Below are 26,184 nucleotides of genomic sequence, written 5' to 3' on the forward strand. Positions count from 1 at the left end.
AATATGCTCTAGGAATGAACTAAGCAGGTAAAATAGGTTAGGTCACCTCTTTTTCTAGTTTTGTCTTATTTCCACACTTATTAAGTGTGCAGAGAGGAAGGAGTTGGTATGGGGACATAGAGAGGAAACAGCTTCTGAGGTCCCTTAAGGTGATAGTGTATAGAGCTACTGTGTTGGCATCCTGTTTCTTCCTGAAACTGGACCTATTGAGTAAAAACCAGCATTGGATAGGGACTTTGAGGCAGCACTAGTCTTGATTGAGAAAACCCTGGCTTCCTCTAAACCTACACTGTGGTAGCTCCTGACTAGCCTTAGGGAAGCAGCTAATTTACAGTTGGCACCTATATTATTTCTGCTGCTTGAAGGCTCTTAGACTTTCATGTACACACAGGGAGCCAGTAGAGGGAGTTGTGGTCCCAGAACTTTCTTCAGATTTTCTAAGGAGTTCTGATTTTGCAAGAGATCTTCCCTGGCTCCATCCAAATCTCCCATGCAATAAAAATTTAACTTGAGATATGCCTTAGTTTGGTGCCAGACCCCTAGTGTGAACAGATGGGGAGTTTCTGCATAGTTGTTTAAACTTGAAAGCCATAAGGAACTTTTGATTTCAAGGAAACGCCTGTTTACTGTACTGATCCAAATCAAGCAACTCTTGAGAAATGGGAGTGCCTTCTTGACCTCCATCCTTATTGATCTTGGTATCAGCACTTCCAGTGACGCATCCTCTGAGGGGCAGGAGAAAAATTAACAAGTGCCTTACACACAGGAAAAGAGAGGAAGCATGACTATTGCTGCTGAAAGTCCCCACTGGGGAAGTGGGGGTAGAGTGTTTGGTTAGTGTTAAAGAGAGTGCCTGGGTGCAGGACCTTGCATCAGCTCTGATTTTGAATCAGAAGCAGAGGTTTGAAGCTGGCCAGTAAGGGACTTGTCAGGCAGTCGACTAATGATGTTGATTTGAATAGGAAACCTCTGTAAAAGGGGATGCAGCTTCTGCTAGGCATTGTGAACTTCTGAATCACTAGGTTTGGTTCTGCTTTTGGGCACTCAAAAAACCCTGGCATTTCCAAACCAGGTTTCCCTTTTGCTTCAGGACATATATTACAGAAGCCTGCGCTATGGAGAAGTGGGACAGTAATGAGGGCACCTCAGCTTTTCACGTGCCTGAGTGGATGGTGAGTTCTTTGGTCTCTTTGCTTTTCCTTCTGTTTCTTGATAATGAGGCAACCATTTCTGACAGGTGACAGGGATCACCTGTGAAAAGTCCCTGCCAAGATCTGTGGCTGGGAAAACAGTTATTACTCTAATTTCTGATGAGTTCTTATGTCTTGGGTCACCCCTGTTTCTTAATTACGAGTGAAGCTGGGGAAGATCTGAGAGCTGCCTGGCCAGAGGCAGCTTATTGCCTGGTTGTCTGGGCTGGAGCTTCCCTATTGCTGCTGGTGTACTGCCTACATTGTGTTATCCTGTGAGTGCTTTGCAATCTATTTGCAAGCCGATGCTTAGTTTATTTCTCATGGGGGTAAAGAAAAAGAATAGTGAAAAACCCCCCACAATTTATAGAAATGGTGCTCTTTCAAGTCTCTAAAAAGTGTTTCTCCCCTACCTGCCCTTTTTTTTACCCCCAGTCAAAACTTTCCCCGACTGTTCTTTAGATGTATGTGTCTAAACAGCAGGAACTATAGCTCTTTTGGCACCGTTCTTCAAAATACCATATTTACCTGATAAATACTTTTAATATAATGGTAATAAGGATTTATTTATTGATAAGAACTAGCACATAAAACCTAATTCATCTTATGATTTAAAAACAGCAACCATCCTTCTGTTCCTAACTGTGGTTTCTCCTAGATTTAGCCTGATTTCTTACAGTCTATACTGGTTTGTGTTTTTTGTTTACAGTCATCCCCCCTTATGCATGGGAGACACATCCCAAGAGCACCAGTGGATGAGGGAAACTGCAGATAGTACTGAACCCTATATGTACTATGTTTCTTCCTTTACATGCATACATATCTATGATAAAATTTAATTTATAAATTAGGGGCAGTAAGAGATCAACAACAATAGCTAACAATAAAATAGAAAAATTGTAACAATATACTGTAATAAAAGTTACCATAGATCTTAGCAATCTCAGCATAGGATTTTTTTCTTTCCTTATTAAGTTGAGAACTTTCATCTTTTTCACTTAAAGGAAGCACTTTACGGCTTCTCTTTGGCATGTCAGAATTGCCAGCATTACTACTCGTGTACTTTGGGGCCACTGTTAAGTAAAATAAGGATTACTTCAACACAAGCACTGTGATACTAACACAATCGATCTGATAACCAAGATGGCTACTAAGTGACTAATGGGCCAGTATCTTATATAGTGTGAGTATCCTGGAGGGAGGGAGTGGGATGGTGCGAGATTTCATCATGCTTCTCAGATTGGCGCACAATTTAAAACATGAATTGTTTATTTCTGGAATTTTTCACTTAATATTTGGACTGCAGTTGACCGCGGGTAACTGAAATTGTGGAAAGTGAAACTGCAGATAAGAGGGGACTAATGTATGTGTATATTTCTCTATGGAAAACTGGTTAGACTATATACAACGCATTCCAAGTTCTTTTCATGTTTATGGAATTATGGATTTAAAGAAATAACCATCAATAATGAGATTGATCCTATAGTAGTCCTAACAAACTGAGGAGCCTACATTTCAACTCTTATCACAACTGTTTATTATTTTCGTTGAGGTTATTGCTGTTGTTGTTCTTAATGTTGTTTCAGAACTTTTTGATGAGTTTGAAAACATTTGATGGAAAAAAATCCTACCCATCCACAGGTTTATTTCAGAAAATGTAATGTTATAGAATTAACGGAAAGGATTCATATAATAATTCTAGTTGGGTTTTTAAATCTCCAACCACTCACTAATATCAAGAAGTAGGATCAAAAATTTTGGTTTTCTCAGGGGAGGGACCACATTAAGATATTAAACTTTGGTACTTCTATAAAGGAATATTGCAGAAGAATTCCACCGAATATTAGTGTGGTCAACTCAGAATCAATAAGAGTTTATAGTAACGCTTATTCTCATAAGTAGTAGTCCTCACTGTCTTACTTGCTGAGCACATCCTCTCAAGAGGAACTCCTACTGAGCTTTTACCTCCTTACCTTCTTTTTATTTGTGTGAACAAGAAAACTGTCCTAGGGGCTGGCCCAGTGGCATAGTGGTTAAGTTCATGCGCTCCGCTTCGGCGGCCCTGGGTTAGAGGGTTCAGATCCCGGGTATGGACCTACATGCTGCTCATCAAGCCATGCTGTGGTGGCATCCCACATACAAAATAGAGGAAGATTGGCATAGATGTTAGCTCAGTAACAAGTTTCTTCACCAAAAAACCCCAACAACGACAACAAAAACAAAACTAAGCAGAAACAAAACAAAAACACAAAAACTGTCCTAAAGGAGTTAGTGTGATGTTGCTTAAGGGATATGACCTAGGACTTCCCAGCTTTTAGAAAACATTCTTTATTAAAGCACAGCTTTGCTTTGTTTTCAATATGGCATTTCTCTTATTTGGTGATTTCTTGGCCCTTCTTTCTCAAAAACCAGGAAAATACCTTTTATCAGTAGATTTTATTTTTTATTTTTCCTTCTTCTCCCCAAAGTCCCCCAGTACATAGGTGTATATTTTAGTTGTGGGTCCTTCTAGTTGTGGCATGTGGAACGCCACCTTATCATTGCTTGATGAGTGGTGCTAGATCCACACCCAGGATCCAAACTGGTGAATCCCTGGGGTGCCAAAGTGGAGCACATGAAATTAACAACTTGGTCACAGAGCCGGCTCCAGTATATTTTTTAACAGCAGCGAGAACTGTAGGGAAGGCCTTTTCATCTGCTGTCTTTTCCTTGCCAAAGACTAACTCTTGATCCTTTCTTTCAGGTACCACATAAGTCATTGATTTCTGACCTGGTCTGGAAGTGCTTCATTAGGTTGCCATTGATATCCACTTAGCCAGCAAAGAGAGCCACTGAGCACCCTCTAGTGTATTGCCTATAGATTTCCAGATCTTACCTGTGAAATGTTAGTGCATTTTAATTCCCAAGAGCAAACTCTACAGCCAGCTCCCATGTTGGGCCAAAATTTCAATTTAAGAAAGCTTTAGCAAATATCTGACTTATGTTCCAGTTTACATATTAATATAATGAAACTTCCACTGAGACTGTCCTTGCCTCCAGAGGAAATATGAGAAGGCTCTCAGATCTTCTTTCAGGAGGAAAATTTAGCAGGGAAGGTACATTCTAACACTTCCCATTTTGTTAATGATCAGCAAAAAGGGACTTGCATACCCCTCAGAGACTAGGACTCAGACCACAGACAGCAGGGACAGTACTCACATCTCTGATTCCAAGCAGGGAAATAAACCGGATGAAGTCTGAAGAACCCCAATCTCGAGGATTGACAAGGTAGACCTCCAAGTTAATATTCAATCAGTCACTGGAAAACTTCTGCTGGAGCCTCTGCTCCACAGCTATTTTCATTTGAAGTATTTTCTTAGCCTTGTTTAGGCAGTCTTATTGCTAAAAGGTTGGGGAACACATCCTTTTAAAGATTTTCCTTATTAATAGGTTTTTACTTCCCCTGAGAAATCTTGAGTCCTTACTTGTAGGTGAAATACCTCCTCTTATGTGCGTGGAGATCAGCAGTAACCTTTTTTTAAGTTCCTATATTTTAATATTTCCTCCTCCCACCCAAGCTCTGTGCAGTACTTGGTAATTTTCCACAGGAAATCTGATTGATTTTCTTGAGTACTTAGCCAGCTGGTTACCCGATTTTCTTTTGGCTAGAAGTAATCCTTTTTATAGGTGAAGAATTTGTTCAAGCGGCTCATTTGACTCAGAAGGGAGAGATGTCTCTAAGAATGCTTGAACCATATCTACTTGGAAGTGAGACAGAAACCTTTAAGGTATCTGATAAATGGTGGTAGAGATAGCGTGACTATAACTCTGGGTCAGGATTGACACTTAAAGCAGAAACCCATTTGAGAAACTGATGAAGACGATGGGCCCTTTCCCCAGGAAAATAGACTCATACACAAAATTTTTGCATTCTGTTTTAAGGAGGTCTAGATGTCCATGGACGCTAGATGAAGAACTTTTGACCTTCTAAAAAGAAGTGTTAGTATTTTATACTTGTGTATTGTTATGTAGTCTTTAAAACCTTTTCACATACATTATTTTCTCAGCACACATTTGAGATAGGCAAAGTAGATATTATTGTCCCCATTTTATAAATGAGGATTACAGATTGTTATGTGATGGAAATGTTAAGAAATAGACATAGGGTCCAGCCCCGGGGTCGAGTGGTTAAGTTCATGTGCTCCCCTTTGGTGGCCCAGGGTTTTGCTGGTTTGGATCCTGGGCACGGACCTAGCACTGCTCATCAAGTCATGCTGAGGCGGTGTCCCACATAGCAGAACCAGAAGAACCTACAACTAGAATATACAACTATGTACTGGGAGGCTTTGGGGAGGAGAAGAAGAAAAAAAAAGAAATAGACATACAGAGAGAGAGTACCTCCAATCATCATCCTTTGTTGTACTACTTTATGTACTTGAAAAGGATTTAATTGGTTTCTTTTGGCCTGATCTTCTTTAGGGTAAATAGATCTTCTGTCCTCTCCATGAGTCCAATTTTTCTTAATGTATTAGCCATCTAGTCTTAAGAGCCTTAAGTTGTGGAAATCAGAGTTAAACCCAGTTCTCTTTATACTTTGGTTGAGTATAAGAAAGGATCACCTCATCTATTCTCTGACCTTTCAAATAACCTTTTCTTTTCTGCCTGTGAATATACCTCCATGGTTGTAGCCACAGATAGTATAAAATGTTTGGCTAAGGAAAGAGTGGAGAGAATTAGGGCTGCTTTATTCATACTTGAAGAAAGTGTTACATAAGTGGTTCTCAAAGTGTGGTCCCCAGACCACCAGCGTCAGCATCACCTGGGAACTTGTTAGAAATGCAAAATCTTGGGCCCCACCCAGGTTTACTAAATCAGAAACTCTGGGGGTGGGGCCCAGCAATGTGTGATAAGCTCTCCCGATGATTCTGATGCACGTAAAGTTTGATAACTCTTTTATTAGATAAATTTGTTAACTGTTAGGGCTTTTCCTATCAATAATAGTATCCTAAAATGTCTTCTGATTTTATTTGGTACAGACCTGCAGCTCCTTCTGGCTGAGGTCCAGTGACTTAAGCCATTGGACCAAGAAGTTCCTTATCACCTGAGTGAGAAAGACCAGCTGAGAGTGTACAAGGGTGAACATCCTTGGTTAGGAACAGCAGAAGTTTAGAGATTCATCACGCAAGCAGAAAAAGATTAGTCTGTCTCATTTCATGAAATTATGAAGTAAGAGATTAGGATTGTCATGGGTTATAGTGAACATCAATATTTGAGTCCTTTTCAATTTTTGGTAGTGGTATTGGAAAAAGTTGCCAATTAAAGGGCTGTTAGATTTCTAATTCTTATATAATTAGCCATTTCAGAATTGTGGTTTGATCAGGGGCCCAACATCATCTAGGGTGATGTCATTTCTGAGACCCAACCTGGTAACAAAGTAAATTTAGAGAGTAATTTTAAGTTAAATAAATTAAAGATAAATTAAGAAGAATGAGGTGGGACTAGTGTACCTAAAATTAGGACAGAGGAGTTTTTGGTCTTCTGATTAATATCATAAGTGTGGTATAGTGGAAAGAGCTTCGGCTCTGACATAAACACAGGCTGGAATTCTAGTGCTGTCACTTATTTGCTGTGAGACCTCAGGCACATTATTTGTCCTTTCAGAGCTGCACTTTCCTCATTTGTCAAATGGGGATAATAATGCCTACTTTTTAAGATTCTTATACTGGTTAATAGAAGCAACGTATACACAGGGCTGTGCATTATAGGCGCTTAATAAATATTAATTCTCGTCCCCTTATTGTGTTCTTCTAGAGACCTTTTCTCTCCAAATAAAGATTATCCTAAAAAAGAATCTAGCATTTTATGTTCTTTCTTGTGCTCAGCAAGCAGTCTCTTTTTTTAGGAAGAATTTGAATCACATTCCCAGCCCTGTCTCTGTAACAGATAGTTGAATGTAGCTTTCCTACTCACTGGGTCCCTTTCAGGAATCAATAAATAAATAATTTTATTCTTTGCTCTTTCATTTGACTCATTATTTGATATGTAACAAGGTCCTTGCAATTCTCGGGACTCGTGAGGAACTAGGAAACTCCCCTTTGTAGTCACACTTTCTGCAAAACACAGGTTTTGAAAAACTTTTTTGAAAAAAGCACAGTCACTCAATACCTAGTCAGCAACAATCTTGAGATAGAACTAGAAACGAATATCAAACCTGTATAAAAGATGCACAATTAAGAGTAAAGCAACAGACTAAGTTGATTTCCTTGGTGACAGAGCTGAACCAGTGTCCCCAGTCTGACTAACCCAAGGACACAGTGTAGGGTAGGGACTGCCTAAGCACTTGGCACCATTATTTTTTTCTTTTTTTCAGTCTTAATAAATTCCCTCACTGTTGTTGTGGCTCTGTAGTTAATTTTTTTCTAATGAGACTAGGTTAACTAAAATCATCTGACAAGGAAAAGGAGGAGGTAAGGTTAAAAAGGAACCTAATTAGCAAGTTAATTATAGCAGGCCAAAAAGTGCACTGGTTATATAAATAAGCTATTGTTATGCGCATGCAAGTTGGGCCTTGTCAAGGGACTTGTTAAGGTTTAGAGGTCAGAGGATCCATGTAATTAGGTGTTTAGGAAAAAAAATAATAAAAGCAAAGCAGCCACCAGAATTAGGAATGGCTGATGAGCCACTAACAGAAATGCCTTATTAAACTGGGCTCTGTTGCTGGAGGGGTTGTTGGAGCTGCTTCAGGGATTCCAGGGAAGGGTAGCCTCCCTACCAAAAAAAAAAAAAGCCAGCTGAAACCAGAGCCAACAGAATTGCTGATGAGGAAAGTTTAAAGGCCTTGCCACAAGGGTCCCTGGACCGGAGAGGTGGCAGTAGGGCTGGTAATGTCACTATGCTGAGCAGCAAGAAGAAATACATTGTCAATGACAACTCTGGGATTAAAGCCCAGGTGAGGCTAAGCTCTTATTTACTAGTCTTGCTGCCCCTGTAGCCATTATTGTAAAAGGCCAGCTGTTTTTTCCCTCCTTTCCTGCTTTCATCCCTCCTTCTGGCATAAGGTGAGCTGCTCCTCTCCGAGCAGTCTCTTTCCCTCCCTTGCCTTGCTGCCTGTTGAGTTAGGCAGTTCTCTCTGAAATGGAAAAGGACGGTTACCTTAAAGGACTCTTTGATTTCAGCCAAAGTAGGAATGTTAGGGATAGAATCTACCAGAGTCCCACAGCTGGGGCGCAGGGCGGGGTATGGGTTGGGTAGGTTACTACATAACGAGGTGAACTGTTGAGTGAAGAATGTAATGGCATTTAACGGTTGCAAGGGAGGTGGGTACGAGGGATGACCTGATTAAACCGTGTGTTCTGCTTGTCAGTAAAAGGTGAACATTTATTTCTTGGAAAAATTGTATAACGTTCTATATAAGTGGTTTGTCTCTTTCTAATATTCTTCTGTCTTAAAGAAACTTGAGTTCAGCATCTAACAAGTAAACAAGATTTAGAATCCTATGTCTTTGAGTGGAGAAAGTCTACACAGCCTGGTCTTCTTTAGGAGCCAAAAGATAGCCTAAACTTAACCTAGATGGGAAGAATTACTGTAAATGGAGAAGACTTTATAGAGAAGAGAGCGCAGCCTAGGGAAACTGGTTTGAGATGATGATACATTTAGATAGCTACATGGTTTAGTGTTAGTGGGGTAAATGGGTGTGTACCCACCCATCCCGATCCTACAATCTAGAGAAGTAGAGTGACTGGCCCCCTCTAGTGGTGTGTGTGGTGGTGGTGGTGGGGTGTTGCATATCTAAGGTAGGGTTTATCGTTACTCTTTTTTAAAAGGAGGCAGTGCTGAATTAGTGACTCATTGTGGTCTTTGGAAAGGCAGTTACTACTGTTTTTCCTACATGGTCCTCTAAAAAAGAATAAAGAAATATCACTGTCTTGAACAAGTTTGGTGAAATGGAAGCCAGAGTTTTGAGCCTGACTGCTGTACCCCTCCCCATCTTCTCACTTACTTTCTCTTTCCCAACTTTTTGTGCCCGTAAGAATTCTTTTAACTTTAGACTTGGCTTATGCTTACCATATTTACTTAATATTCAACCAAGGACAGACAGTGAAGATAGAATAGGCTACTTTAGATTCATGGCTTCAGCACATGATTGCCTACCATGTGTCAAGCATTTGTGCCTAAGGATATAAGAGTGAATAAAGATACACAACTCCTACCTTTATGGAGCCTGTAGCTTACCCAGGATTCAGGTAGATAGTTATGTTCAGTGTAATAAGTGCTGTGATAGGAGAAGTAAGGTGGATGGTGGAAGTTCATGTACATCCAATGGGAATGCATAGAAAGGGCACTTTATCTTTTTGGAATAAATTGCTACTTTAGCAAAATAATTTTGTGAAGAACTTTTAATCCAATGAATTTTCCTATTGCTGAAAACAATTTGTAAACTCTGTAAACAACTACACAGGCTTTATTTGTTGTTATAGCTATGGAAATGCTATGAATTCCCCTAAAATGTATGCTAAGCTAATTCAATTTGGCACCGGTCTCCTTATCTCAATACTCAAATGACTCAATAGTTATCTCTAACTGCAGGAAATGTAGCTGTCAGTTGCTGCTTTCATTCTAGTATGTTGTCTGCCTTCTGCCCATCAAGGCACTATCTTTTTATCATAAAAGGTAGAATCAGTTGTCAAATCTTTGATCTTTCCTGCCTCTATGCCATGTTGGATCCAGAATAATCTAAGCAATTATGCAAACTTTCAATTAGGGAAAAAGAAAAAAAAGTTATTTGTGTGTGTTTTTTTTTTTTTTTTTGAGGAAGATTAGCCCTGAGCTAACATCTGCTGCCAATCTTCCTCTTTTTGCTGAGAAAGATTGGCCCTGAGCTAACATCCGTGCCCATCTTCCTCTACCTTAGATGTGGGACGCCTACCACAGCAAGCCGTGCCATGTCCACACACAGGATCCGAACTGGCGAACCCCGGGCCGCCGAAGCGGAATGTGCTCACTTAACCTCTGAGCCACCGGGCTGGCCCCAGTTATTTGTTGAATAAATGATATGGGCTTTGATTCGTAAAATGTTATAAAGTATCAGCTGGAACCTCCAACATTAGGTGAAAGAGAGAAAATTCTAAGAAAGTCATTATCATATATTGTCCAAAATGCAACCTCCAGTGTATTGAGGTTTATACATACTCAGTCCAGTCATTCACTCCTTCTAGATCTGTTATATTATAGTTAATAAATGATCAATCTTGTGGTTTTTAGGTATTTTATAATACCAACCTTAAAAATAATAATGTTTACTATACTTTTTAGTACTGAAAAGCTAATTAATATATTTTAGAAAGGCTTTTAAAAGCTAGAGTGACTACCTGCAAGAGTTATAAGAACACTGAACTGTAGGGGTGGGAGTTGGGGGGTAGATTTATTGAATTTTCTGCTGTGTTTCACAGTTTACCTACATTGTTTCATTTAACTCTCTAAAACTTGTGAGGTAAGTACTTTTATCTTTGTTGTGTTTATGAGAAAATGAGGCGCACAAAATCATCTTCACCAATATCACATAGCTAATGAGTGGCATAGTCAGGATTTGAATGCAGTTCCAGAAAGTTCTGTCCTAATGGAAAGCCTATTTTTTTCCCCATTATACCATGCCATTTCCTGAGAATCTTAAAACCTCAAGGCAAGTCACTTTACCTTTCTGTACCTTGTAGTTTTCTCATCTAGATATATGAAGATTGAAATAGATAGTCTCAAAGATTCTTTCCAGCCTTAATTTTCAGTTAAACTGCTATAGAAAGCATTTCTGAATATGATTCAACTTTCTAAATTTATTTTATTTTAGCCAGAATTTATTTTAACCAGAACGTCCCATTCTCTCTCTCTTTTTTTTTTTGGTTACAATTTTATTATAAAAGGCATATAGTCAGACAGTAGATCAAAGATTCAAATTTGATAGAAATATAATAGGTACAAAGTGAAAAATCAGGGGCTGACCTGGTGGCGCAGTGGTTAAGTGCGCACGTTCCGCTTCGGCAGCCTGGGGTTTCCCGGTTCAGATCCTGTGTGCGGACATGGCACCGCTTGGCACGCGGTGCTGTGGTAAGCGTCCCACATATAAAGTAGAGGAAGATGGGCACGGATGTTAGCTCAGGGCCAGTCTTCCTCAGCAAAAAGAGGATTGATTGGCAGCAGTTAGCTCAGGGCTAATCTTCCTTAAAAAAAAAGAGTGAAAAATCATTCTCTCCAAGAGTCTTAACATTCCAGATATGGGTAGGCACAGTCAGATCAACTGTGACAGAAGGTAAGACCCTTTAATGCAAGCCTTGAATTGCTGTCTCAGAAATGGAGGTTCTTTTCCTTTATATAACAGGTATTCTTTTTCTTAGCAGATCCAATTTGCTGACCAGAAGCAAGAGTTCAACAAACGTCCCACCAAAATTGGACGTCGCTCTCTGTCTCGTTCCATTTCTCAGTCATCTACTGACAGCTATAGCTCAGGTGAGTATTAAACTGCTATGGAGGCTAATTAAGTATGACCAATGGAACCTGCTGTCTATCCAAGGCCAATTAAGCATGAACAAACCTGTGCTTTGGAATAAACACTTTGACTCTCAGTTGAAATTTAGACCAAAATTCTGGATGAAATCTTTGGATTCCTCTTGGAGATTCGGAGTGGAGCTTAATAGAAGCCTCCTCTTCCAATAAAGGCAGAAGAAAGTGATTAAGGAAACAGTTCTGAGTTATTCAGAGGGCGGAAGTATGTAGCTCACTGATGATCTTCACTGAACAGCATGTGTAAAGACTTCTGTTTTTTTCATTCTTTGGAAATAAAAGAGGGGTTCCCCATCCCTTCATCTGGTACTTGCAAATTAACAGGGAAACCTTAATTGCCCCAAGAAACAATGAAAACATTGTAGCTAGTTCAAGTTTTAAGTCCTTTTCCTTCTCTTCTAAATTGTGACATTGTATTGCTTGTTACTCTTTCCTTGTTTTGCAATGACATTCCTTCAAATATATGGGCCCTGGGGCTGAGTTATCATTTAATGTCAGATGAGCTATTACTGTGTGGAATCCCTTGAAGGCATTGACCATTTGTGCAACAGTGCCCAGTATGTGTCTGATCTAATATGGAGCTATTTTATTTTGCTCTTATGTTGGAATGTGGTAGGAAGCTGAGTGTTTGCTCCAGTTATCTCTTCACATTATAAATAGTAATATTCATTAGAAAATTTTCATCGTGACCTGAAATTTTATTTGTTCCTCACACAAATAGGGAAGTAGTATTTGTTATATAAAGTTGAAGAAAGCTTGTTTCGAAAGCTGTAACTTTTAAATTGGGTAAATTGTTACTTTTTACATTTCTCTTTTTATTCCCCCCTCCCCCCACAATAACTGAAGGATGTAAATAAAGCACATGACATAAACCCCTTTGCATTTTTGTCTAAAGCTACCAAATTTTGTACCTATCTTGTTCTGCTGAAAAAAACCAGTGTTGAAAATTCGTGAACTGGTTAATATAACTCTGGAAACCATAATAATAACTATGGCAAATTTTAACTCAAGCTCAATCTCCTCCCTACATGTTAGATCCACATTTCCAACCGTGTTCCTGCAGAAAAAACAATGCCTGCCTTCCCATCAAACCCCCATATGCAGGGAGGGTACTTACAAAATATCTCTTTACCTAGAAGAGTGTGTTTGATGCCCTTTGTTTCTAAGTGAACGCATAGTGGCCTGGTGTTGCTCATTTGTGAGTGATATTGACTGGTGTTACCTGGAAAACTTGGACCTTTTTGGTTGAACTATATGAAATTGCCTTTTAATTTTTATTTATTTATTTTTTTGAGGAAGATCAGCCCTGAGCTAACATCTGCTGCCAATCCTCCTCTTTTTGCTGAATAAGACTGGCCCTGAGCTAACATCCGTGCCCATCTTCCTCTACTTTATATGTAGGACGCCTACCACAGCATGCCTTGCCAAGCGGTGCTACGTCTGCACCTGGGATCTGAACCAGCAAACCCCTGGCCGCCGAAGTGGAACATGTGCACTTAACTGCTGTGCCACCGGGCCGGCCCTGTAATTGCCATTTTTATAGTCAAAAATGATCAACCTTATATATCCATTTAAGGATGTTAATTTCAGGAGCATGAAGTCAAAATATCCTGTACATGGAAAATAACTTGAAGATCAGTTATTCAGCTTTTCACTGGTTGCTGGAATTGCTTTGATTGCATCCCTGACAAATGGCCATTAGGCCTCTTTGGGAGCATTTTAGATGATAGGGTGACTCTGCTTTATCTAGTTATTTAGCTCCTGATAAGCTCTTATACATTCCCTGAAATTTAAAGATTTTACTGGAATAAAAATCACCCTTTTTGGTTGCCTGATTTTTGGAGCATCCCACGTCCTGGTTACCTCATCTGGATATATTCCAGATTAAGTGTCCTTTTAAAAATATTATGCATATGAATATAATATTCCAGATATGGTCTGAACTAATCTATAGGAAGTACTATCTCCATAAACTCAGTGCTTTTAAAATGAAACCTAAGATTATTTTTGCTTCTTTTGTAACTGTGTCACTCACCCTGTTACCTCATTTTGTTTTGTTCTGTTTTTTTCAAATGAACAATTGTCAAACCCTTTTAAATAAAGTGTGAATGGAGATGCCTGCTGCCTTGAGTCTTGGACTGAGAGTTAGGAGAGACCTAGTTTCTAGGCTTTGATCCATGTGTGATTTGTTGTGTGATCCTGGAAAACTCTGGCAACCCTTGATGTTCATAACAGAGGCAATGGGAAGTTATATGAGGTGATACAGAAAAAACTCCATAGCCCTCAAATAAAAAGCCAGGAATAACAGAACTGACTCACAGCTTTCTAAATATGGGAAGATATGCAGATGCATGTCAATAAGAACTTGAAACCCTTTTCAGCATATATTATAATCTAATTGACTGTAGAAATTAACATTGGAGAGCCCCGAAGACGGAACCGTGGACCTCTTCCCTTCTCTGTTTCTCTCTCCCCAGGTGAACTCATTCGGTCTCATAGTTTAAAATACCATGTAGTATTGGCATTTGATTTTAAACTTTAAATCTCTCCACTACACTCTAGATCCATATATTAACTGCCTGCTCAGTCCTTTCACTTGGATGTTTTATAGGCATCTCAAACCTCCCATGTCTTAAAAACTGAGCTCCTGAGTTCCAACCTTGCCCCTCTTCAGTCTGTTCTCAACACTACAGCTAGATTCATTCTTTTAAAATAAGTCAGGTTATATCACTTCTCAGCTCAAAACCCTCCAGTGGCTTCTCACTCTCACTCTGGGTAAAGGCTAGATTAGAAAGTTCTCACAGTGGCTTACAAGGCCCTATTCCATCCAGCCTCCCATTTTATTTCTAATCACATCTCTGCTTTCCCAAACCTCACTCTTCCCCCAGCTGTTTCACTCCAGTCATATTAGCCTCCTTACTGTTACTTTGAAACATGTCAGGCACTCTTCTGCTTTATGGCCTTTGCACTTGCTCTTCCCTCTGCCTGGAATGCTCTAAGCTACCCTGGCTGTGTATCTTACCTCCTTCAGTTCTTAACCAAAGATCACCATCTCATTGCGGCCTACCCTGGTTACTTTTAAAATTGTACAAATACCCCAGCCAACAATCCATATCAAATTTTCCTCCTTTATTTTTCTTCTTGGCACTTATTATCATGTAACATATATTTTACAAATTTGTTGTTGTCTTTCTTCTCATAATTGAATATGAGATCCATGAGAGCAGAGGTTTTGTCTGTTTTGTACTGCTCTATTCCCAGCACTTAGAACTGTGTTTGACACATAAGCAGTGCTCAATAAATAAATATTGGTGAAAGGTGTCCAGAGACATTATTATACTTTACCCCCTTGGTCAGGTCTCTGATACACTCTATGTATGTACACAGCTAGAACAACATTTATGACATTTCAAAAAAAGATACCTTCCAGTTCAAAGTGCATGTTTTGCTGAAAATATGTAGAGGCTTACTTAGGCTGTGGCCTGCTCCCTTCCTAATGATCCTAATACTAAGTTTTGCCATGCTTTCATTTAGGAACCTCTACCAGATTTTCTCAAGTGGGGTTCCTCATCTGAGTCACAGAATGTAGAAAATGATTTGAGAGACTGATTTCTCAGTTCTTCGAAGGATAGTTCATAACTAGTACCCTTCTAGATGCATAGGAGAGAAGTTTATTCATATATTCAGTGGGTGCGTCAAGGCATTAGGGTTTAATTATAGTGAAACCCAGGTTGAAAAAGTCTGCATTAATCTCTGAAATTATTTTATAAAAAACAAAACAAAAACAAAACAGCTCTTTCCCTAAGCACAAACCTCATGAAAACAAATTAATAGAAGAGACTTTTCTTCAAAGTTAGATCATTCTTAGTGATATATTTCTGAAAAGCTTTCTTTGCAGTGAGTTAATTGGTTAGGGATAAGAAAGGAGAACTGAAGTATCTTAGTTCATAATTGGTTCTTATAAAGTTTGAAATATTTTCAGATTTTTGCAAATAACAGAGTTTTGTTTGTTTGTATTTTGGTTGCTAAGATAGCTTCTCACAGATTTCTAGAGCGTCATTCATCAGTAAAATCTGCTGAACATTGACACATAGGGCCCTATTGTTATTTACATTACCAAAAGAATAGATGGAGCCCAAGAGGAATTGCCTGACTTAAAATAGTCTAGTAGGACTAATTCAACCAGGAGTCTGACTGCTGCTTCTCCTAGCAAGAACCCACAATATCACTGCTGCTAGGAGGTAAGGATCAATCCAGCCTGAGCCACAGAACGTAGGTGTGCATGTTCTGTGGGATAGATTGTGGATTACTGATTCATCGTTATGTTTTATTCTGGGATATCATGAAACAAGAGAACATCCCATGGAGAAATTATATTGTACTTTATATTACTTTTCTACCTAGAAGCTGAACCCTTTTTAGGTATTATTTCATTTATTCATAAGATTTTCTGGTGGTAGTTAGAGGAAAGGGAGAGCATGGGAGAGAGAGGATCAGTTAGACTCTCTATTTTATAGTCAAATAAATTGAAAATTAGTCACTTAACCAATTAGAGGTAAAGCTGCAACTAGGTCTCAGGCCTGTGTGTCAATTGGTTATTGCCTTGGTTATCGCCTTGGTTATCAAGTGCTCATTTTTGATTAAATTATGACTCTGGGCTTTAGAGTGTGCCAACAATTACAAAAACTTTAGAAACTATTCAAGCATGTGTATACATATGTGTTGAGTTTCTCTAAATTTTCCTAGGAAAAATCTTTAATGCTATGTCAACTATTTTCTTGAATATACTACTTTAAATGTAGTGGCAGAAATGAGTATGGATTAATAAATAAATGTCACGCTGGTTCAGGAATAATCTTTCCACTGGCTTTGCAGAAATAACACTCTCTTGGTCTGGCCATTTTGCATTCACATTAATCTAGACAGCTCATACTTTTGATTCTCACATGATAACAGGTCTGTATAAAGGACTCTTTGAAAGCAAATCCATTTGGCTCAAAGAAAAACATTGGTTGAACTAACTATAACCAGTTGACTACTGTAAAAAAAGTAAAATACCATTTTTTCCATTTAGACTAGAGAAGTGGTATAAATAATTTCTTTTCTTTGAGTTGAAAGAGAACAATTCAAGCCAAAACTTGGAGTGTTCTCTTGAGGAGAAATTTTGGGGTTTTTTTTGTTGTCGTCTGTTTTTTTCCCTGACTCATCCTTAGAAGCTGAAGAGGCACAGGGGAGGAGAGCTATTCTGAGTCAAGTTAGGACTCCAGTCTCAGCCTTTTTAATCACTGCCAGCCAACCACCTGCTGCTTGGGTAGATTAGTAGATGACAGAGGTAGGACAAAAAGAAACTGCTACATAATATTGTATATATGTCATTTCTTTCCTGTTCAAAATCCTAAAGCTGAGTAAGAATCCTTAAGGATGTTGTACTTGATGTTGAATTAAAAATATGTGCAAGAGCCGCTATTAATATCAGGTCTCAGTTACTGAGCGCTCCATTACTTTACACCAAGCATGGCACTAAGCACTTTGCTTACATTGTCTTATTTAATCTTCTCAACAACTTTACTCTGACAAGTCATGTCTGCCTGTTATACACTCTGCTTCATAGCACATGTTACAACCATCTGGAAAGAAAAACTCTAAATAATTAATTTTATAATTAGTTATTTCATGTCTGACTCACCTGCTAGACTGAAAAGTCCATGAAGATAAGGACAATCCATATCTGTCTTGTATCCCCAGCACTTACACTGTGCCTGGTATGTAGTAGATGCGCAATAAAAATTTATTGACTGAACAACTGAATGTGTGAATGAGTGAATAAACAACCCTATTAAACAGGTTCTGGTATCACCTCTACTTTATATACCCAGAAACAGAGACTGAGATTTCAACCAAAGTCTGTCTGACTCTACAACACATAACTACTATGTTTAAATGGCCATTAGGGAGCATAAAAATCATCATGGCTCTGGAAAAGGATTTGAAATTTCAGGATATTCTGAATGTAAGCACTTTCTTTAAAAGGAATTATCCTATAAATTTGGATCAGGACTAGGGATGGCTATTATCTTTCTTTTCTCAAGTGGTAGAAGCATGATTCCCCTAAACCTCCAACTTCTGAGCTATTTCTGAGTATTGGTTAGTGAAACAGATGACTGCCCAGGAAGCTGTTTCTGGCCTCTTGCCAAAGGTGCTTTGAGCTCTCGCTGACCCTAGGAGGGCAAACCACAAACTTTTTCTGCGGATTAGCTCCTTTCAAGAACAAAAGTCCCTTTGGGGATTTATTAATTCCCCCACCTCCCCTGGTGCCCATGTTCATTCTTGTTGTCTCGTGTTAGGACTTTGCTCTAGGGCAGTTTTCCAGCTCCAAGAGAGATACTCAGGCCCCTGCTGCCCAAACATTTTGTAGTGCCATGCCTGATTAACTGGACAAGGTCAGACTTGCCTTTTACAGCCCTCCCAGAGGTAGACCCTTTGCTAAGAAATCCCAGAAATGTCTTAATTCCCTGGATATAAGTAGATCAGAGCACTGTAGACCCTAGAAGCTTTGAGCTTTTGCAGCTTTCTTCCCTCAAAAGTGATGGAAATACTTATTATCTCATTGAGAGATATATAATGCCTTAAAGACAGTGCTTTATGTCTCCCAACCTTCTTCCCCCCAAAACCTTGAGGACTACTTAGGAGGAAACTATGCTCAGAAACTTAAATGTAAATCAAGGAAGGAAATTAATTCAAATCATCCAGCAAATGATTAGCAACTACAAAATATATGAAAACTAAAAAGAACTCAGCTAAACATGGGAATAGCAGCAGCAGCTGCATGTTAGCCACAATGAAAAGTCTTAGACCTTCCACCCTCTAGTGTATATCGCTAAATGGATTAGTCATCAGAGCATTTTATTATACCAGAACAGAATTTATCCACTTCTTTGGGAATCTGAAATGCCTAATGCAGGACCCATTGAGGCCAGCAAGAAGGCAGAGCACACTGAATACTTCATTGTCATGTCTAATTGGGTCTGCAGGCATAGTTCAGCCTCATCAGAGCCAGTCTTAAAAAAGAAAGCTCTGTTATGTCAGACAGACACTTGTTATGTGGTTCTTAATTACTCTCCCATGGGTTCCTTGTTTTCTGGGCCCTATCTGTTCGGTTATTACACTAGAACACAAATTACATCAGACATTTAAGCAGCAGACAGAGATGGGTAGCTAGAATCCCAGAAACCCGTAGGTTAATGACCATGCTCTTGCATTAAGAACTTTAACCTATACTACCATGGTATAACCTCTCTTTTTTTGCATATTCAATGACCTCTGAATGTTCTGAAGATGAAGTTAGCCCAAGTTAATACTGTCTTGAGGGAATGTCTTTGTCAACCTCTCTGAGCTTTCTTTTTCTGACCTGTGGATAGCACCTTTTTTTTTTAAATTGGCACCTAAGCTAACAAGCGTTGCCAATCTTTTCTTTTCTTTTTTTTAATTGCTTTTTCTCCCCGAATCCCCTCAGTACATGGTTGCATATTTTAGTTGTGGGTCCTTCTAGTTGTGGCATGTGACACACCACCTCAGCATGGCCTGGATCCAAACTGGTGAAACCCTGGACCTCCAAAGTGGAGCGCGTGAACTCAACCACTTGGCCATGGGCCTGGCCCTGGATAGCACTTTCTATAAGAGATGATTGAGACAGCTCCACAGTTCCATTTAGGTGCTTTCCAGATGTAAATTTGTATGGTGCTGGATGACTAGAGAAGCCTCAGTTCACTCCATGATTTGGAGTTTTAGAGGAAGCCGTTTTTTCTGCTGAGGATTTTTTTTTTTTTTAAGATTTTATTTTGCCTTTTTCTCCCAAAGCCCCCAGTATATAGTTGTGTATTTTTAGTTGTGGCGTGTGGGACACCTCCTCAGCATGGCTTGACAAGCAGTGCCAGGTCCACACCCAGGATTCGAACTGGCGAAACCCTGGGCCGCCAAAGCAGATTGCGAGAACTTAACCACTCAGCCACGGGGCCCGCCCCCTGAGGATTTTTTTAATTGAGGTCATAATAGTTTATAACATTGTGAAATTTCAGTTGTACGTTATTATTTGTCAGTCACCACATATGGGCTCCTTTGCCCCTTATGTCCAGCCCCCAACTCCTTCCCCTCTGGTAGCCACTCATCTGTTCTCTTTGTGTATGTATTTGTTTTATCTTCCGCATATGAATAAAATCATGCAGTGTTTGTCTTTCTTTGTCCGGCTTCTTTCACTTAACATAATACCCTCAAGGTCCATCCATGTTGTTACAAATGGGACAGTTTTGGGTTTTTTGTCTTTAATAACATTTCCAGGTTCTTTTTTTTTTTTCTTTTTTCCTTCTTTTCCCCAAAGGCCCCCAGTACGTAGTTGTATATTCTAGTTGTAGGTCCTTCTGGTTGTGCTGTGTTGGATGCCGCCTCAACATGGCCTGATGAGCAGTGCCATGTTCCCCCTTCCCAGGATCTGAACCAGTGAAACCCCGGGCCGCCGAAGCAGAGCGTGTGAACTTAACCACACAGCCATGGGCTGCCCCTGATTTTGTCTTTTTTTAATGGTTGAGTAGTATTCCATTATTATATACCATATCTTCTTTATCCATTCATCAATCGATGGGCATTTTGGTTGCTTCCATGTCTTGGCTATTGTGAATGATGCTGCAATGAACATAGGGGTGCATAAGTCTCTTTGAATTATTGATTTCAAGTTCTTTGGATAAATACCCAGTAGTGAAATAGCTGGGTCTTATGGTATTTCTATTTTTAATTTTTTGAGAAGTCTCCATACTGTTTTCCACAGTGGCTGCACCAGTTTGCATTCCCACCAGCAGTGTATGAGGGTTCCCTTTTCTCCACACCCTCTCCAACATTTGTTGTTTTTTGTCTTGGTAATTATACCATTCTAACAGGTATAAGGTGATATCTCATTGTAGTTTTGATTTGCATTTCCCTGATGATTAGTGATGTTGAACATGTTTTCATGTGCCTGTTGCCCATCTGTATATCTTCTTTGGAAAAATGTCTCTTCATATCCTCTGCCCATTTTTTGATCGGGTTGTTTGTTTTTTTGTTGTTGAGTTGTATGAATTCTTTATATATTTTGGAGATTAACTCCCTGTCAGATACATGGTTTGCAAATATTTTCTCCTAGTTGATGGGTTGTCTTTTTGTTTTGTTCATGATTTCCTTTGCCTTGCAGAAGACCTGAGGGTTTTTTATTCTGTTGTTCTAGCTGCTTCATATACAGATAGCTCTGATGATGAGACATCTCCTAGGGACAAGCAGCAAAAGAACTCTAAAGGAAGTGGTGACTTCTGTGTCAAGAACATCAAACAGGCAGAGTTTGGACGAAGAGAAATTGAAATTGCTGAACAAGGTAAAGCAAACAAACACTTTTTCCTTCTCAAGCTGCCTATGACTTTTTGTCCATGTTAATCCCTTTTTTGTGTCCTGGGGTCTAGTAGCTTGTGAAATTTCAGTGTGTTTTTTTTTTTCCTTGCTGAGGAATATCTGCCCTGAGCTAACATCCGTTGCCAGTCTTCCTCTTCCTCTATTTTGTATGTGGGTTGCCACCACAGCATGACTGCCGACAAGTGGTATATAGGTCTGCACCCAGGACCTGAACCCAGGCCACTGAAGCAGAGCATGCAGAGCTTATCCACTGGGCCACGGGGCTGGCCCCATCAGTGTGATTTTGAAGAATACTTATAACTAAAGATATCTAAGCTCAGGAAACACTGGGGTTGGGGAGAAAACTCTAGTGGGTCTAGAAGCAACCCCTATACAAGGAAAAGGGAGTGAGACTAGATAAGGAGGACTGGAATATAGGGAGTTAGAATACTGGAGCATTTGCCTCTGAAAGTCCCTTATAAAAGACAAATCAGGGGCCGGCCCCGTGGCTGAGTGGTTAAGTTCACGCACTCCGCATCGGCGGCCCAGGGTTTCACTGGTTCGGATCCTGGGTGCAGACATGGCACTGTTCATTAGGCCATGCTGAGGCGGCATCCCACATGCCACAACTAGAAGGACTCACAACTGAAATATGCAGCTATGTACTGGGGGGATTTGGAGAGAAAAAGCAGAAAAAAAAAAAAAAAAGATTGGCAACAGTTGTTAGCTCAGGTGCCAATCTAAAAAAAGACAGGCCAGCCCAGTGGCGCAGCAGTTAAGTTCGCACATTCTGCTTCTCGGCGGCCCGGGGTTCGCTGGTTCGGATCCTGGGTGCAGACATGGCACCACTTGGCAAGCTATGCTGTAGTAGATGTCCCACATATAAAGTAGAAGAAGATGAGCACAGATATTAGCTCAGGGCCAGGCCAGTCTTCCTCAGCAAAAAGAGGAGGATTGGCAGATGTTAGCTCAGGGCTAATCTTCCTCAAAAAAAAAAAAAGACAAATCAGGTTTAATGTCTTGATTCCTTGAGAAACCTAATCTAACAGAAAACTGGACCAGGGAAAGGATCTTACCTTAAGGGGGTAAGTTTTTCTGTTTATTCTTTATCTCTCATTCCCTCCTTTCTAATATTGCTGTGTATGTATTGGACCTTTTCAGAAATGCCGGCACTGATGGCTTTGAGGAAGAGAGCTCAAGGAGAAAAACCTTTGGCTGGAGCCAAAATTGTGGGTTGTACACACATCACTGCTCAGACTGCTGTGAGTCCTTTTCTTTTCTCCACATAACAATAGTTAATAATAGCCACAAGCTATGGAGTACTTGCAACATACCAAGCACTAGGTTAAGAGCTTAGCAAGTATTAATTCATTAATGCTTATAATGGTCATGTAAAGCAGGTATTCCTGTTTCCATTTTATAGATGAGGAAGCTGAGGCTCAGCGAGTTTAAGTAATTTGTCTAAAGTTATACAGCTAGTAAATCACAGAATCAAGATTTGAACTTCAGTGTATCTGACTCCCAAGCTTATGTTTTCTCCACTATACTACACTGCTTCCCCTTATCTTCCCTTCCAGTGTCATTTCTATGAGGCAACTCTGTGTTAGGCTGCTTTCAGCTGCAAATAAGAGAAAACCTGATTCAACCTGGCTTATACATAAAGGAATTTATTATGTGATAGAGCTAGAAGTGCAGAGGTAAGGTGGACTTCAGGTGCAGGATCTCAGGGCTCCAGTTTCATCTGTCTGTGATTCCCTTAGAGCGGCCCCCTCACTGTGCTTACTTCATCTTCAGGCTGATGGCAAGATGGTTACAGCTCTTCAAGCCATCACAAACTGACATGAAGAGGAAGAAGGACCATTTCTTCCTCTCTCCCAAGAGCAAGGAAACCTTCCCTGAAGTCTTCCAGGATACTCTGTCATGTGTCATTGAGCAGAACTGGAAGACATGCCCATGCCCCACCAGTCCTGGGAATGGCACTGGGATTCCCATGATTGGTTTAGTCCAGTGACTCACCCCAGCAGATTCAATGTCCCCTTTTTATTAAAAAAATAGATATTTTGCAATGCCCCTGTATTATCTTGAAATGAAATTCAGATATAACATATCTACAGGCATATAATTTTTTTAAAAAATCAACATAAAATCTTAACTGAAATATGAAGAAAGAATGAAGGGAAAGTAATTTATAATAAAATACTGTGCATTTCAATATGTAAGTGCTTGGGTAGAAGTATAGTAGAATAGTCAGCTATCTGTACTTACTCATAGCATTATTTGAACAGGAGTGCTACAAGTGTATATAGATAAAAATATGTTACTGTTTCCAGAGCATCAGAGCAGTATTGCCAAATTATATGATTTTCTGAAATTGTCAACAAGTTTTTGTAAATTTCTGAAGAACACCAACAACAAAACGTATGCGTTTTCTCTTGATTTTCATAGTTGTTGCATTCTTGGAATAACTGTTTTGTATTAAAATTACAAAAATGCTTTTTGTTAATATGTCAAGTGGAATAACATTTGAAACTCAGACAATTATAAATAGGTTTCTCACTCATGTGAACTTTTCATTGGAACATTTGAAAATTATACCAGATGTGGCATGGTTTTTCTGTTGTAAGAGACTGTCCTGCTCTTTCAAAATGTCAAAATCCCTGGCCCTGCCCGCTAAATACCAGTAGCTCTCCCTTCCCAGTTATTGTCACAACCAGAAATACCCCACAGTTTTCTAAAGTTCCTCTGTTGAGAACCACTGATTTAGACTCATCATCAAAGATGGAGTAGATACTGAGTTGCCAACCACAGTGAGACCACTACAGGAAATTGGTGTGGTGAGAGATGGTCTGGAATCTTTTATAAGATTTATAAAATCCAGGTCATTTATATGGCCAGATCAACTTTCAAAAGATTGTCTCCTGAAGCACAACATTTATGTGGCCACATTTCCTTATTAAGAACAGCAGAGATTCCTCAAGACACAGACAGCTACTGTTAGCATCTTCACTATGGGACTTTTCTGGGTTATGTGTTCTCTGGGGAAAAGACTACCTTGACAGCCCAAAATTAATATAATAATTTGAAAAGCTATCTCTTTTTGGAGCTACAGACTAATGAATCAAGACAGAATCACTCTTGGAACCCTTTTTGGGCTTCCCCAGTCAGGGACATGAGAATTCAGTATGGTGGCTTAAAATAGTAAGTGCTTCTGTACTGTCTCATGTTGCTAAATTATATCTAGTTTCTTTTTTACCCCCTAGCTCACTAAACATTACCACTCTTCAAAGTTCCTTTCTATTTTTTCCTGAATGTAGTAATCAAAATTAGTTTACCAATTTTATTTTTTTATTTACTTATGTATTTATTTTTTAATTGTTAAAATTTTTTTTGAGGAAGATCAGCCCTGAGTTAACATCTGCTGCCAATCCTCCCTCTACTTTATATGTGGGACGCGTACCAGAGCATGGCTTGCCAAGGGGTACCATGTCTGTACCTGGGATCGGAACCGGAGAACCTTGGGCCGCTGAAGCAGAACGTGCACACTTAACCACTGCGCCACGAGGCCAGCCCCAGTTTACCAATTTTAATATTACGTTATTGTTCCTTCCCCACATTTTTTTCTTTTTCTTTTTTTTTCTTTGCTTTTTCTCCCCAAATCCCCCCCATACATAGTTGTATGTTTTAGTTGTGGGTCCTTCTCGTTGTGGCACGTGGGATGCCGCCTCAACGTGGCCTGATAAGTGGTGCCATGTCCGTACCTAGGATCCGAGCTGGCGAAACCCTGAGCCAACGAAGCGGATTGCGCGAACTTAACCACTCAGCCACAGGGCCAGCCCCTTCTTTTTCCTTTAAAAAAAAATTACAAAGGAATTTTGCTTGTTTTATTTTTAATCTCTGTTATTTTTATGATAACAAAAGTAGTTCATGTTCATTTTACAAAATTCAAACATTACTACAATCTATAATATAGAAAGACAAAGTCTCCTGTAAGTCCATGCTCCAGAAATAACTATTATAGTTAACAGTTTTCTGCCCATGTATCTAATACACTTGGATCTATTGATATTTTTAGGTGAGTTTCCATAGTTACTTTTTTTTTTTGCTGAGGAAGATTCACCCTGAGCTAGCATCCGCTGCCAATCTTCCTCTTTTTGTACATGAGCCACCACCACAGCATGGTTATTGACAGACAAGTGGTGTAGGTCCACGCTAGGGAACTGAACCCGGCTGCTGAAGCACCAAACTTAACCACTAAGCTACCAGGGCTGGCCTCATGGTTATTTTTAACCAGATTCCCTAGCTACTCTTTCTAAACGGTAATGATTTAAAGTTGGGTTAAACCAGCTTCTAAGCTCAGTCCTCCTCTCATTCCTACCTGCCATCACTCCTGCTTGAGCCCTAATAGTCAGCAGTCTTGACTTAGTTCTTGGAACAGTTCTTATATTCTTGGTCTCAATTACTTTTCTAGTTAATTTATATTGCTTTGTAGGTAAGTCTCAGTATCATTCTTTGGTTTGACAAATTCAGGAATCCTAGCTGTAGGAATTCAGAAATTGTTTAAGGTGAAAAATAAAACAAAAAAATGAGATCAGGTACTGAAAGGTAGCATCAACTAGAAATTAAGACATATGAATAGTTCTGCTATCAACTTGCTATATGGCCTGGGACAAATTACATGAAGGGGTTAGCCTACATTAGTAGAGTTGTTTGCAAATATTTTTTTTAAATTAGAGCATATTTTTAATTAGAGTTTTTATTTAGTAAATAAATATTAGAAAATGCAAATTTTAAAGAATGAAAATTGTCAGTACTCAGAGTTTATCACTGCCAAGAGGTTTTAATGCAAGCTTTTAAACCAAGGCTTTATCCTTGTTGATACAGCTCTTAATCAGTGCAGTAAGGTGGTACACTACCTTTTTTAAAAGAATCCTATCTCCATCATATATGTTGAAGTAAAAGTAAGTCAGGGTCAAATCAGTGGATTACATTTTTTTAAATATTTTTTTAAATATTTTTCATAGATTTGTAGAAAAATTGCAAGTACAGTACACATAAC

At 39.4% G+C, this 26,184-nt stretch overlaps 1 protein-coding gene across 12 annotated transcripts in view; it reads left to right on the forward strand.

Moving 5' to 3' along the window:
- AHCYL2 (adenosylhomocysteinase like 2) overlaps positions 1-26,184 on the forward strand; it is a 167,894-nt gene that overhangs the window by 109,204 nt on the left and 32,506 nt on the right. For 3 of the 12 annotated variants that reach the window (XR_006889724.1, XM_046669301.1, XM_046669304.1), the window contains exons 2-4: positions 11,555-11,666; positions 20,971-21,114; positions 22,290-22,390. Coding sequence is in view for 11 of the 12 variants with exons in the window: in XM_046669301.1 (XP_046525257.1) it covers positions 11,555-11,666; positions 20,971-21,114; positions 22,290-22,390 (357 nt within the window). In the remaining variant the exon portion in view is untranslated. Of the gene's footprint in view, positions 1-1,029; positions 1,173-4,885; positions 4,958-7,931; positions 8,119-11,554; positions 11,667-20,970; positions 21,115-22,289; positions 22,391-26,184 lie in introns of those variants that run through there. The other 9 variants (XM_046669302.1, XM_046669305.1, XM_046669307.1 and 6 more) reach the window with 8 other exon arrangements.

This window comes from Equus quagga, chromosome 8 (genome assembly GCF_021613505.1).
Source record: "Equus quagga isolate Etosha38 chromosome 8, UCLA_HA_Equagga_1.0, whole genome shotgun sequence".
NCBI classification, from domain to species: domain Eukaryota; kingdom Metazoa; phylum Chordata; class Mammalia; order Perissodactyla; family Equidae; genus Equus; species Equus quagga.